General features: G+C 42.6%; 1 protein-coding gene across 1 annotated transcript; it reads right to left on the bottom strand.

Moving 5' to 3' along the window:
- Positions 1–3,892: 3,892 nt before the first annotated feature.
- On the bottom strand, positions 3,893–7,632 carry LOC136429436 (prokineticin receptor 2-like). Its single transcript, XM_066419266.1, has 3 exons — positions 7,151–7,632; positions 4,920–5,034; positions 3,893–4,782 (listed from the first exon to the last, which is right to left on the bottom strand). The coding sequence occupies exons 1-3, from the start codon at positions 7,630–7,632 to the stop codon at positions 4,162–4,164; spliced, it is 1,218 nt and encodes a 405-aa protein (XP_066275363.1). The 3' UTR covers positions 3,893–4,161.
- Positions 7,633–13,914: the final 6,282 nt, after the last annotated feature.

Genomic DNA, 13,914 nt, shown 5'->3' with positions numbered 1-13,914 from the left:
TATCTGGCCATACTGTAAATTGTACAAAATATTTTGGAAATGTATACTAATGACGAAGAAGAAGTTTTTAAAGAACAAAAATGAAAAATATGTATTTCAGTATACCATACTCTATGTGTTAAGTTTTCTTCAACCTTTCTGACCACATAGATTTCATAATGAGGCAAATTTATTTTTTCAACCGCACGCATCAGTTTTGAGGTCCCTAGAGGATGCCAATCATATAATCAAATCAACATGATTGGCCTTACTTTCCAATCACAACGGAAATCACTCAAGCACAAGCAGAGTAGAACAGGTGATGAAATGCCCCAGCTAATCAGACTTTACATAACAGATCCAGACAGTTCTCTTTCAGTTGGCACCAACATGACATAATCAGCAAGCATTGGGAATAGCATGGTATCCAAGCTGACACAAATGACTTTCCATTTCACAAGTATTGACAGTTAAAAATATTATGTGTGTCTATGATGTCAAAAAATGTAAGCAATAGAGATAATTCCGTGCATCTTCTTTGAAATAGATAACAACATTATTAATGTCATCACATTTCTATCTCTGTACCTCAACACGAAGAAAACCATTGTCTCTCTATATTTCCATCATTCAGTCTTAATCAACCCTTATCAAAATCAACCAGCAGTAGAATGTACAAGTTACAACTGAACTGTGTTGGTTTTTACAACCTACAAGGGTACAATACAAAAACCACACCATGTGTATGTACTCTGTATAAACTCGGATGCATGCAATAGCAATCACTCAAGTCCTCAAAACGTTTTGTATAGTTACCTTTGCCACGAAGGTTATGTTTTGGGAAGTGTGTCCGTGTGTGTCTATCTGTATGTGAACACGATAAATCAAGAATGTCTGGGTGGAAAGTGAAAGTGATCTCGATCCAGTTTAGCTCACTGAAGAGCTAATCTTCCACTGGTCGTGACAGAGAAGATGCGCTATGTACAGTATTTACAGGTTCATTGTACCGGGGAAATTCCCCTCATATTTTCGACAAGCACAATGAACAGTGGACCACGGCTTAACGTCCGTTCTAAGGACTGCGACCCTTTCCGGTAGCGTGCATTTCGGGTGAGCGACACAACCGGGATCGAACTCGCGGCTTCTAGTTTCAGAAGCAAGATCGCTAACCACTGGACTACGCACGCTACCTATTTCCTCTGGACCTATCTCCTCTGGATTGTCTCGACATTTGGTACATGTATGTGGGTAGGTCTTGATGAAACCTTGATATGAGATTTGGGACGATGCAAAGGACTACGCACGCTACCTATCTCCTCTGGACCTATCTCCTCTGGATTGTCTCGACATTTGGTACATGTATGTATGTGGGTAGGTCTTGATGAAACCTTGATATGAGATTTGGGACGATGCAAAGGCCGATTTGAAAGAAAATTGCTCAAGAAGAAGGTGATTTTGATAGCTTAAAAGTGATGATTTACGTAATCATAGGCTAATCATGCAAATCAATCTAATTTGCCAAAAACGTGAAGAAAGTAATATAAATCTGCTGCATTGCATGATAGGACTCATCAATATGTGGCAGCTGACAGTTGACACATTGTGGCAAATATTACCCTGCTGACAGGGCCTGTCCCCAGAGGCCCTTCAGTGGTGAAAACGAATAGGAATAAGGGAAGGCAAAACCTGTATATAACTTGCTTAAGTTGTAAAGGCAGGTTTCAGTTTTAAAGTTTCATAAAAAATGGTCATACTTTTTCATCTAGAATGAGGTCGAACATGTGTTGTGCCTGTCTGTAATTGGTGTATTGATTTCCGACAAGATCACAAAAATGAGTTCACAAAAAAAAACTTGCAAAACATGGATCGACTAATGTGTAAAATCGGTGGAGTGGGAAGCTGGTTTGAGAGGAAAGAAAATTGAGCGCAATCAAATTCTGCTGGGGTCAGACCAATTACTTCATCCCCCCCCCCCAGAAAAAATACATTTTACAGTCCAACGCTCTAAAAAATCTATTTGACCCGCTTATTTCTTTTAGCTAAATACAATGCAGGATGGCTTGTTGAAAATGTCAGATATCCACAAAATACAATATTGCACTTTGTTGATGTAATGATAATGATGAACAACTGTGCATGAATTCCTTGAAAATAAATATGAAATAACATTAGAAATTTTACAAATACATAATATCATGTGCAATCACTCTACAACATATGTCAAGAATGTTTTCAAACATCACAGCACTTTCTTATAGTTCAGGAAATACCCCAAATTGCACAAAAGAACCAGCTGTTTAGCTATTTTATTACGATTTTCCAGTAGCAAACATGAACTACCGGAATGGCTATAGCTACTTCTTTAGTTAAAGGTTGGATAAATTGGAGTAGATTCAGTTTGAAAAAAAAAGTCGCAAGGAGGGTTGTGAAATTATTTAGACCTAGTCATGATCAGCCTTGTAGCTTATTGTCTGGTGTTTCTACCGGAGTGAAGCTCATCGGCGGAGTATCATTCGTCACATGGTTGTCTCATGTGTTGGTTTAAATCACCATTTAGCCATAACCACTTTATGCTGATCATTGTAGCATTCTAGGCTATTTCTGGCGATATTTCTGAATGTATAGACCGACCAATATTCATTTAGCAGACAAACACTTGGACAGGCACACTTGCTGTGAACTGAATTACCCCCCCCCCCCTCCGAGGGCTGTGGTGACTAGATTTATTACTCATCGCCATCGGCCTTTTGAAGACTTTCCCTGGCTGAAACGGACGTCTCAGAACGAAGGTCTTTATAAAGGTTAAACCTCCAAATGAACCCTTCCCAGAACGTTTTTAATGGTACAACGTACCTCCTGCTGTAGATGATAAAACTATTCAACCAAGCTGGTCTCGAGGAGAGATTGACAGGTAGATCCTATATAGCCGACCCTTGAAGGGATCCCTTGAAGGGATCGGCCTTCAGAAAACGGATGCCAGTGTATCAGAAGAAGTTATCGATCTTTCCATTCGATCCAATCGATCAACAACTCTGCATGGAGAGTACATACGGACACTTTTGGGTGTTTTCATGCAATACAAGTCACGATGGTAGCTCATTGTCCTAGCCTGATTGAATCGCGCTTATAAGTTGTATCGGCTGAGGTAGGGGCCGTTGTAGCCACAGCTGGCGTTACACAGACTAATCATTGTCCATGTAGATTCTCATTGTTAAAATTTTCATCGGGCAAGTACCTATGAGTAACGGGGGCCCATTATTTATCTCTGAAAATCATATTCATGTTGTAACGAAGATTTCAAAACGCCCTTTTTATTTCCATGCCGTCTATGCTATGCAGTGCGAATGACGCTGTGCTATCTCAAGCAATGAAATACCAGAGCCACAGCTACTCTACAAATTTGCAACGTCGAATATTTGGCACTTTCAACTACTAAGCCATTCCTTTAAGAGAGCTCCCATTATTGATCTGCAAAGATGCAACCGTCAGTGATGCCATATTTGGACAGTCTTGTCTAGTCTGTTTCCACCTCAAGAGCACTGTGCATCTTGAAATCCGTCGCACTGCCATATGTTTTAGCGAAAATTGACATTTGGAAACGATTGCATGACTAGACTGTGAAGAATGCACAGTCTAAAACATGTCGTAATCTAGAGCCTCGTCATGATTTGTATATAGGGTATTTCAATATGTACAACCTAACCCTAAACTGCCGTCGACATTATACCAAAATCAATCAGCCCTTGCTTTAAGTTCTTAGGCACCAATGTGATGATTGTCTAATCTTAGTTGTTGCAAATGATTTGTCGCAATCTTTTTGGCATTTTGACTGCTTTTGATGAGTGTGTGCACGGAGATCCTTGCTACTCTTTGGACAGAGCGCACCTGGCCATTTGAGCACAAGCGAACGAAAAGGCCAACCTGTTTGCGTTAAACTACTCGTTAACTTTATAATGTGTAGGCAAAGATGGCAAATTGGTGTGAATTGTATCTTGTGATTGATCGGCGTAGGACGGTATAATGCCATAACTCGATTAAATTCGATTAATCTATAAGTTGGTTCAGAATTAAGTAAAGATTGGAATCATGAATGTCCACAGGCTACTTTTGTGGCTTATTGTTAAGTGCCTGAACATTGGTCTGTACACCATTCTCGTTCTCAGGTTATGTTACTAACACTGATTACACTGTTGTTTCTCGCTCTCTGTAGATTTCCACCGGGCGCGTCAGGTTCACGCTTGGCCGAGAAGCAGGCATGATGGCGGGCAGGGCAGCCGGACGGTTGCAAGCTCGGAAGGAGGAACTGCCCGACACGTTTACGTTCAAGCTGTTGTAGATGACCGATTCAGTCACCATTAGCTTGATGTACTTACGTATCTTAGCATTGAGAGCCACGTAGAGCACGGTGTTGACCACGTTGTTGCCCATGGCGAGTGCCTCCACTGCGTAGAAGATTGCGGTGTTCAGCTTCTCTTTCAGGATGAGGGGAGACAGGTCTCGCACCAACGTGTAGCCCTGGTACGGCCCCCAGCACAGGACGAAGAGCGAGGACAGGATGACCAGGGTCACCGTCTTGCGGCGCGATCTGGCTAGGGTCTGCTGCTGACGCTGGTTGGTGTTGCCTGGGCAGGAGCGGCGGTGTACCTTGAGCCACAGGGTCAGGTGGCAGTACGTCATGGTGATGATGGGGACCAGGTACTCGATGATGAACATCATGACGTAGTAGGCCTGGTAGTACTTCGTGGAGCGGACAGACCATGCCTGGCCACAGAACATCGTGTCGTTCCGATCATTCATGACTGTCTACAAGAAAAAGAAGGAAAAGAACTTCATTACTTTCAATCGTAGTGGACTTCTTCATCATTGCAGACAATGTTATCGTATAGACGGCGAAATTTGTCTGGGTAGCGATAATGTGTATTAATGGTTGTGTTGCTTACCTTGGAGTTCACAGCAGATGGGAGGGCGAATATCATGGACGTCAGCCAGACAGGGATGATCATCACCCAAGCCCGGCGCCGCTGCTGCATCGGGCGGTGGACGACAATGTAGTATCTACGACGGAAGGAAAGGGATACAGGGGTAACTATATAATATATATAAAACAACAACATCAAAACCGCTCAAAACTGAAATACATTTCTACTTAAATCAGAAAGCCCTCTTATTACGCAAAGCGTGGGGCATTTCGTTTTCAGCTGCCTGCAAAGAAGTCAAATCCAACAACAGTAATTAGTATGGAATGTTCCGGTAAACAAAACACATTGCACTATTTTCACTGTCTGTTACCTTCGTCTAGAAGGTTATGTTTTCGGTCTACTGGTAGCGTTCGTGTGTGTGTCTGTCAACACAATAACTCTAGAATGCCTGGATGGATTGTCTTGATATTTGGTATGTATGATGAGACCTCGAAATTATTAGATTTTGGCCCCTCTAGCGGCAATATATGGTACTGTAGCGGATCTTCCGGTTTTGATATTTCGTATCATTGACAAGATACATTGTGACCAATTTTTGGTTGGTTAATATCTCTTGTGGTTGGGAAGATGTGACATAAATTTGGGCCCTCTAGCAGCTTTCTTTGGAACTACGTGGGACATTGCAGGCTTTGAAACAGGAAAAGTCAAGAAGGCATGAATGAATGTCCGTGATTTTTTACCTACAGGTAACTTTGATGAAGATCAACGTAATATTAGGGTGTTTATGCACTCCATCAGAAGGGTCTATTTCATGAAAATGGAAATGAAAAAGGGTGTTGAAAAGCTCCGAGGAAAGCTGACAGCAGTAAACAAACCATGCCTTTCACCTCAGTTTTCTCCTGATTAAACCCACTCAGGCCCAACAGGACCAAACAACTCATACATTTCCTTAATTAAGCCAACTAAACTGCTGATATGAACAAATTTGGACCAAAATGGGAGAGCTACCTGTTCTGTCTAACAGAAAAACTCTCCAGATTGGGCCAAAAGTTTTGAGGAAAAGAAGAATTTTCAATGGTTTTACGTAGGGACTATAGGAAGTTGACATTTTGAGCCCTCCACTATGCAACTCAACAGTGACGTCAGTAATCCATTGACAAACTCCAGGAACCTTTCAAGTCAGAAGAAGGGAGCTTATGTAATCCACGCCTAAAGGAAGTCAACTCCGGATGTCGGATAAGCTTTATCAATACATCAAGCAGTAAAAATAACCAATGTTACATGGCAACAGTTTTTGAGCTGTAGAAATCACACGAAGAAGTTACGAACGTTAGGACGTAATTAGGGAAATTATGGACCCACTCAGTAATGGGTTGGGACTGAGGTAGAGCACTCGTAACAAAAGTATACCGACTATATGCATGACTGTCTTCTGGTGGGAATTTACATACAAACCATTGCTCATGATGGTCATGTCTATTTTACCAACGTGCCTTTGACAGCCTTGAGACACCACTACATGTGTATCATCATCACCCATCATAGGTAACCAGTGAAGCGGTAATCATGCTCAAGCACAGTCCGTGTGCTTGATAGCCTCCTTCGCAGACTTCTTGGAGCGGCGGCTGATACGCTATTTTTTACACGGGCCACGACTCTCTAATACCGGCTTAGGGAGTTTCGCGACCGATGGAGTTATGCCGCGGTGGGAGGAACGCCTCTCCAACAAGACTGCATATAGTAGGGCCAAACAATAAGAAGGCGATTAAGACAGCCATTCCATTCAGAGAGGCTATCAACATGTTCGCGCAAGGATAATTCACATTGCCGCGTTGGAGAGGCGTTAGCGTTCCTCCCTCTAGCTCAGTGGCATACATTCAAGTCCACCGGCCGCGAAACTCCGTAGACCCTAAGCTGGCATTAGAGAACCTTGGCCCGTGTAAAAAATCGCGTATCAGTTCCCCCAAAAATAAACGCCTCCGCTCCGAGAAGTCTGCGAAGGAGGCTATGCTTGGGTTGTTGTTCAATCATATCCAAATCTAGTCAATTCTAAAATCATATTCAATGACTCTCAACGTATCCTTCACACGATGACATACAGGTGCATCTTCTTTCGTTGAAATTTGGTCTTCCATTAAAATATTCTGATCAGATGGTATGAATATGATGATAGCTAAATCATTTGTGCCTGAGCCAAGCTTGATTTGTTTCCAGATAATGATAACATTAACAACGACATAAGGCTGTCCTACCTGTCGATGGCGATAGCCACCAGCACGTTGGTGGAAACGTAGAGGGACATGGTGCGGACGTAGTTGACCGTGGCGCACATGAAGTCTCCGTATCCCCACGACTCGTTCTTGACGATGTAGTAGTCGAGCTGAAAGGGCAGACAGAAGACGGCCACCAGCAGGTCTGACAGCGCCAGGTTCGCCACCAGGACGTTGGCCACACATCGGAGCTCCTTGAAGCGGCAGACGGCCGTGATGAGCAGGGAGTTGCCCGTGCCGCAGACGAGCATAATGAGGCAGTAGACGATACCGAGGATGACACGGGCGGGAAGCGGCTGGACACTGTCGAATCCCTCTTCGAACTCATAATCGTACTCATACAGTCTGGAAATATTGTCCATGAAGTCGTACGAATACAATGTACTGACGTTTAAGAAGTACGGATCATAGTTCAGAGTAGCATTGTCTTCGAAACTCTTGTCTATATATTCGGTGACTTCCATCCTGCTCAGTTCTGAGTGTTCGGCGGAGCAAGTTAAGCCCTGTTACTGTACGGATGTCCGAAGTCGATATACTTGTCAACTAGGTTTAGGACAAGATATAAATGACCATATCACCCTGTGTTCCTAAGCCACTCTGAGATGCGGTATCACCTGATGTCCTTCCAACACCTTCAAGTCGTGTTACTGTGTTCTTCTGCTGCGCTCAAACATCCACAGGCCTCTGCAGAAGCCTCCAGCAGGATGTGCCTGTTAAAGGACAGAATGACGGTACAGAATATCTCATGAATATGCAATGATGAATGACGCTAATTGGCGGGCGGTCGAGTTTTTCCAGGGATCCTCGATACCATATACGTCCGCAATTTTGAACAGGAAAAATAAATTACACGTTTGAAAAGCAATATGATGAAATAAAGTAGGTCGTTCTATGCATGGATGACGGCGCGTTCTTGCTAGTAGAAGGAACTGCCAAAAGCTCTGTGAAACTCGGATAGATTCCACATAACGAGTCCATGCACTTTTCGTCTTATCACTATGTGTTGTACAAATCATCTTTACGGGCGGAGTAGATCTCGTTCTATCAAAGGCAGACATTTCTACCAGAATACCATGTGTCTCCCATACTTGTGCACACCTGTTGCGCTGCTTTGCCGTTATACTATACTGATGAAATTTAAAGTCATGATCGACCTGACTGACATGTGTGAACCATGCGGAGGGACTGAAAAGATGACACAAAATCACAACAGCAGAAAATTGTCTGAACCTAACAGCATTACATGTATGTACTGTCAATACATTTGAAGAGGGGCCCAAATAAACCTCATCTTCATTACTACTCATTTTGTCATTGTCATTTTGGATCAAAGTCACTGCCCTGGCCTTCCACAAATCCTTGTCCAATGATACCATCATTTTCATAATCAGGGCAAAGGAAGTCACAATAAACAGTTTTAGTGAAAATCAAAAACAAAATCTTTGGCGAGCAGAATGGACCATTCCACCCTATTCAATCAATTGGAAAATAACAAAACGAGGCATCCAGCAGAACAACAAAGCACCATATGATAATTCACTTGACGGTTTACAATTTGAAGTGTTCAGAGAGGACAACGATCAGACAACAATGAGCAGGATGAAAATGTACATACAAATGATGGCAGGCAACATGTGGGTACTGATGAAACTGTACGAGTGAAAAACCCTGACTTGCATTTTTTTGGTCGGCCCTTATAATTTTCCTTCTTGTGACAACTGAAATGAGTAGAGTAAATCAGACCATCCTTACTTATCAGAGGTGCAGTCGCTTGTATCAAGATGGTGAAAAGGATATTACTAGGCAAGAAGGTGGTAGTGAGTTCTATGTCTGGGAATCTGTAGATGGGTTAAAGACCTATTGGTGTTAAGCTAACACCTGGCGCATGTTTGGCAGTCACGCGTAAATCGTAAGGATCCTCAGCCTAAATCTCGGTCGGATACCCTGCTGCTCGAGGCACAGGTCGTGACGAGTGTGTCGGTTATGTCAGCCCACATGATGTTAGCAGCAGGGGCCAATAAATTGAAGAACATATTAAAGAAAGAAATGCATTCATACGGTTTATGAACCCTTCACTCTGTTGGTTACAGCTTAAAAACGCTGTGAGACATTTTCGTGAATGCAATTTCCGATTTAATTTTGTGCTCCGCTTGACAGTGTGCCCTAACTCAACACGCTTTTGTACCTTTGCTCTCTTCAGAAGCTGGTGATGAATAAAAGTAAACGTAAATAAGACTTGTAGTCTATAATATTCTAGCTTTCTTGACTGTGCGCACATCAGGAGGACTGATTCTAGTGCAACTCAGCTAATATTCTCAAAGGAAATGGGCGCAATACATTGAATGAGAGGCACAAACAAACCCCTGCTACTGTAGGTGGTGAATGCTACATGTATGTCTACAGTGACAGTCTACTTATCGGCAAATATCTTCGCCATCTCTCTTTTCAATTTTTCATTTTCATAGACGGTTCCAATCACACGTTAGGGCCCTGTCACACTTGTGAGTATATCATATCCGTGTGAGTTGCGTATCAACATTTTTGTCATACGCAGGCGTACGCACAATACGCACCTAATGCGTATCTCAATCGTTTTGTGAAAGTTTTAGGTACGCAAGCTTACGCAAGGTACGGCCAAGTACGCCTGATAGTTTTGAAACTACCCAAAGCTTTTATGCGAACGCTGTTACGCAGCTCAGACGTTATAAATACGCAGTGCATCCGTCGGACATCGGTCGAGTACGGGACGAGCTGTAAGGATTAAATTATTGTGCACTTCATATGTAAATCATACGTGTCTCATACGTTACGCATAACTCAAGAAATTTGATATTTTGAGCGTACAACTGCGTATTGACAAACGTTCATTGACATACGCAACTCACAAGGTCATGATGTACGCACAAGTGTGACAGGGCTCTAAATAAGAGAGTAGGAAATATTTGGCCTTGCAGCGCGTTGACTCATCCCGCTATCATCACGTGGTCACGCTCCCACGGGAAAGAAATGGCCAGACGGCAGCAGTGTTGACGAAGACCCACATTTTGAGTGTTTCATGAAGTTATATTTAGTACGTGTATGGCAGTTGTTACGGTGGCTGCATGTCGCTGGAAGAAGTCAACAGTTTCTACAGCACAGGTGCAGCGACTAGAGACTTGTCTCCTGCTGGGCCCTATCGTGGAAAGCATGCCCCCCCCCCCGCTTCGTCAACTTATATGACATATTCAGCCAGCAAAGGAGCCCGCGAGGCAGCAGAATGAAGACTTATTTTAAGATGCTGGTAGGTGTACTCATCCTGGGACAAGTAAGCTTTGACAGGGAAGAGCATCCTTTGAGATGACTGACATCGTAGATACATATTAAACCTCACATTACCTCAGCAAGTATTCACTGCCTCATTACCTTCGCCGAGAAGGTTATGTTTTTTTACACAGCGTTCCTACGCGCGCGCGCGTGTGTAAACAGCATAATTTGAGAATGCCTGAATGGATTGTCTTCTTGAGACCTCAAGATGATTAGATTTTAGGCCTCCTAGTGGCTTGCTATGGTACTGTAACCGGGTTTGATATCTCATGTTCTGGACATGCTATGGTCATGATTTTTGAGTAGCAGATAGCTCTTGAGAGGGAAAGTATGTTGTGTAGGTTTAAACTGCAGGAGCCGATTTCGTTTCAAACTTTGAAAGGGAACAAGAGTCCGTAGGACACAATTCTCCGTGAAATATCTATAGTGTGTACATTGTGGGTAAGGTGTTTGTTAATTTCCTTTGCTAGTGGCCTGCTAGTTGTAAGATAAATGCATGAAATGGATCTTGATGTAAGGTGTGAAATCACAGACCCTGATTCACTTCTAGGAATTACTATCCTGGTTTATACTGCTGTATTGGCGAATAATTGTCTAGGGATGAGCCATCATACTGAATAATTGTTAATGATGGCCCCAGACTTTGATGGTTTCGTCCATTGTATATCATCTTTATCATGAAGCACTATTTCTCGATTAGAAATGCCAGTCCTATCATCTTGTGATACTTTACTAGGGGGCGAACTAATCCAAGGCCGTAAACCCACACCCCAAGCGAGCTAAGCTGTCTGGGCGGCGCTGGGAGCTGCTCCCGCACCCCCTCCTGCTTCAGCAACCCACCTGTGCCCGACCTGTGGCTGAGCCTTCAGAGCCCGTATCGGACTGATCAGTCACAGCCGGCACAAGTTCCTGATATGATGGTGTGATGTCTTGGTCATCGACGACGACGACGGACGAACAACAACACCAATATACAAATGGCATCTCTTTCATGTAATCTCTTTTAGAAAGACCACTTAGTCCTCGAGATGTAGTTCTGTGCCTGTTATGGTGTGGTAGAGGTTTTGAATGATCACAGTTACCTCCCAAAATGAGGTTATTTCTTCTCCATTTATTTCAAAGTGTAATAGAATATGATTTGATATGATATAAAAAAGAAAAAAACTGACAAAATAGAAAGGCCGACAAAAACGCAAAAAAAGACGTCCAAAACAAGCTGGCTCCATGGAGCCGAACCTGTGATTGGAGAGTAGATTCGTCCCAACAGACAGGTATGTCGGACGGACGTCATCGTTGATCTGTGCACAGCTTCTATACGATACGCGCACTAACTGGTCAACACTTTCAGACATTTTCATCTTAAAAAGCTCAAATAACACAATTACGAAGTAATAGCAGTGACGATTGGTCTGACGACCTAGATTTTTATCCTTCAGACTGCCTTGAAAGCATTTGACTACTCTATCATCGACCTTTGGATTGAGGCATTGGTCAGGTCATGTATCCAAATATTACTGATCGGCCGTATTCATGCACAGAATACAACCAGTTCAAGACGGGTTCGGAATGTGAATGAAATCATCTAGAACGGGTTTAGAGGAACTAAACAGACATTTTGAGTGTTCCCGAATTGTCTCCGAGCTTTGGCAAAGTTCGCCACTATCCTTTGTTTTGTAAACGGCAGGAGGTTGGACTGAAATATTAAATCAGTGCTGTGATGAATGAATGATAGTGGTTGAGGAGGGTACCTGTTAGGCTCATAATCGTTTTTGTACACATCGTCGACAAAGGCGATTGCTTGGATTCTTCACCCCTGCATTATGACACCTTATCATATTATAATATGTGCATATCGACGGAACCCCGTCTTGTCAAATAGTAGTCGTGGCTCAACAGCTGCTGGGTAATGGAGCCGAATCCCTTAAGGTTCAAAGAGATGTTTCCATTACAGGCATCCATCCCGCCTATCCCATTTCCCTCTGGGAAGCCTACACTTAGAACGTCTAACCTTATATCAAAGTGTTGAAATCAATATATGTCTTTAACCCTCATCCGACCGATATATTTTTGCGACGAATCTGACCGTATGGTGTTCCCATTTTGTTTTGCTCATAAATATGTTTCTGGTGCATCTTTTTGTAATTAGTATACATATACTGTTTCAATAACGTATGGAGAATATTTTGAAAAATTCTGGTGTCCATGATTAAATCTCTTTATCATAATTTATGCAGAAAATGAGGAGGACCCGTATTTTGCTTTGAAAATCTACAATACTCCCCTTATTCCAACAGTTTCAGTGCCCTGTCATTTCACTTCACAATAATATCGCTTCCAAAAGCATACCGATGGAATAAGAGTGTTATTGAATAAGGAATATTAAACTAGAGTTCCACGAACACTTTATCTTCGCCAGATAATCAAGGCTTATTATGGAGAGTGATTAATATTTACATGCTTATCACCCACTGCAAATTTGATCATGCACCATACCATTTGGAAGTTATGCTGGGGGGGGGGGGGAGGGGGAGTCCAGTCTAGATAGTGTTAAAAATCATTTGGTGGTACAGGACTAGTATATGTGTAGAGTGTGCTGATATATGTAACAAGTTTAATGAACTTTCAGATGCTACAAGTATCGAATTCCTGCCATTGATCACTATGGAATTATGGTGTTTCCTCATCAATTATGCATATTGGCTCCCATATGCATAATTACCATCTATCTAAATCAAATTATAACTTAAGCTATCAACAAACCAAAAGTCATGATGATCCATTGACCCCTTCTTGAGTTATTACCAAATGAAGGGTGCACAGCTGGCACACAGCTGGGTGACCTAAATCCCAAGCCAGGTAATCCTCCAAGTGTCCCTGAATTTAGGTCGAGTAACAGCTTTCAATGGGATTATACATTACTCTCTTTAATTATGTAAATGAAGTCCCAATTTGCATACTATACATTTCATTATGTTAATCATCACCTAAGGTACCTGCGTACCAAAAGCAATAAAGATACACCAAACCCTGCATGAGTTATCCTCCTCCAAAGTTCCATACATAAAGGCCCACTGCAGCTCAAAACAAGTCGTCAAGAGGCCCAAACTTACACCACTTGTTCCCTGCCCCAAGACCCATCCACTATAAAAAAAATCATGAACCTGGCGCCTCCAGAAAATTTCACCCCAAACTTTGAAGCTCCGCTGCAATACTTAAGATTCCTGCTAGAAGGCCCATTATCGAACTTGACCTTCCTTTCTGTAAACCTTACCCACCCACTAAGTATCATGCAGAACCATCGACAGCTTCTCGAGTTATGTTGGCGACATACAAATACACATACACACAAAGCCCGCTGCAGTACCGAGGGAAAATGCCAGGGGAACCAATTTTGAACTTGACCTCCGTTTCTACAACATCTACACACCTGCAAAAAATCATGA

This window comes from Branchiostoma lanceolatum, chromosome 3, assembly GCF_035083965.1.
Source record: "Branchiostoma lanceolatum isolate klBraLanc5 chromosome 3, klBraLanc5.hap2, whole genome shotgun sequence".
Taxonomy (NCBI): Eukaryota; Metazoa; Chordata; class Leptocardii; order Amphioxiformes; family Branchiostomatidae; genus Branchiostoma; species Branchiostoma lanceolatum.
Note: the sequence above shows the minus strand (reverse complement) of the source record. Positions and strands in the feature narration are given on the sequence as shown.

Coding starts and splice junctions, on each gene's coding strand:
- LOC136429436 (XM_066419266.1), bottom strand. CDS start 7,632: ATGGAAGTCACCGAATATATAGACAAGAGTTTCGAAGACAATGCTACT. Junction 5,035..7,150: donor GTGGCTATCGCCATCGACAG/GTAGGACAGCCT, acceptor CTTCCGTCGTAG/ATACTACATTGTCGTCCACC. Junction 4,783..4,919: donor CATCTGCTGTGAACTCCAAG/GTAAGCAACACA, acceptor TTTTTCTTGTAG/ACAGTCATGAATGATCGGAA.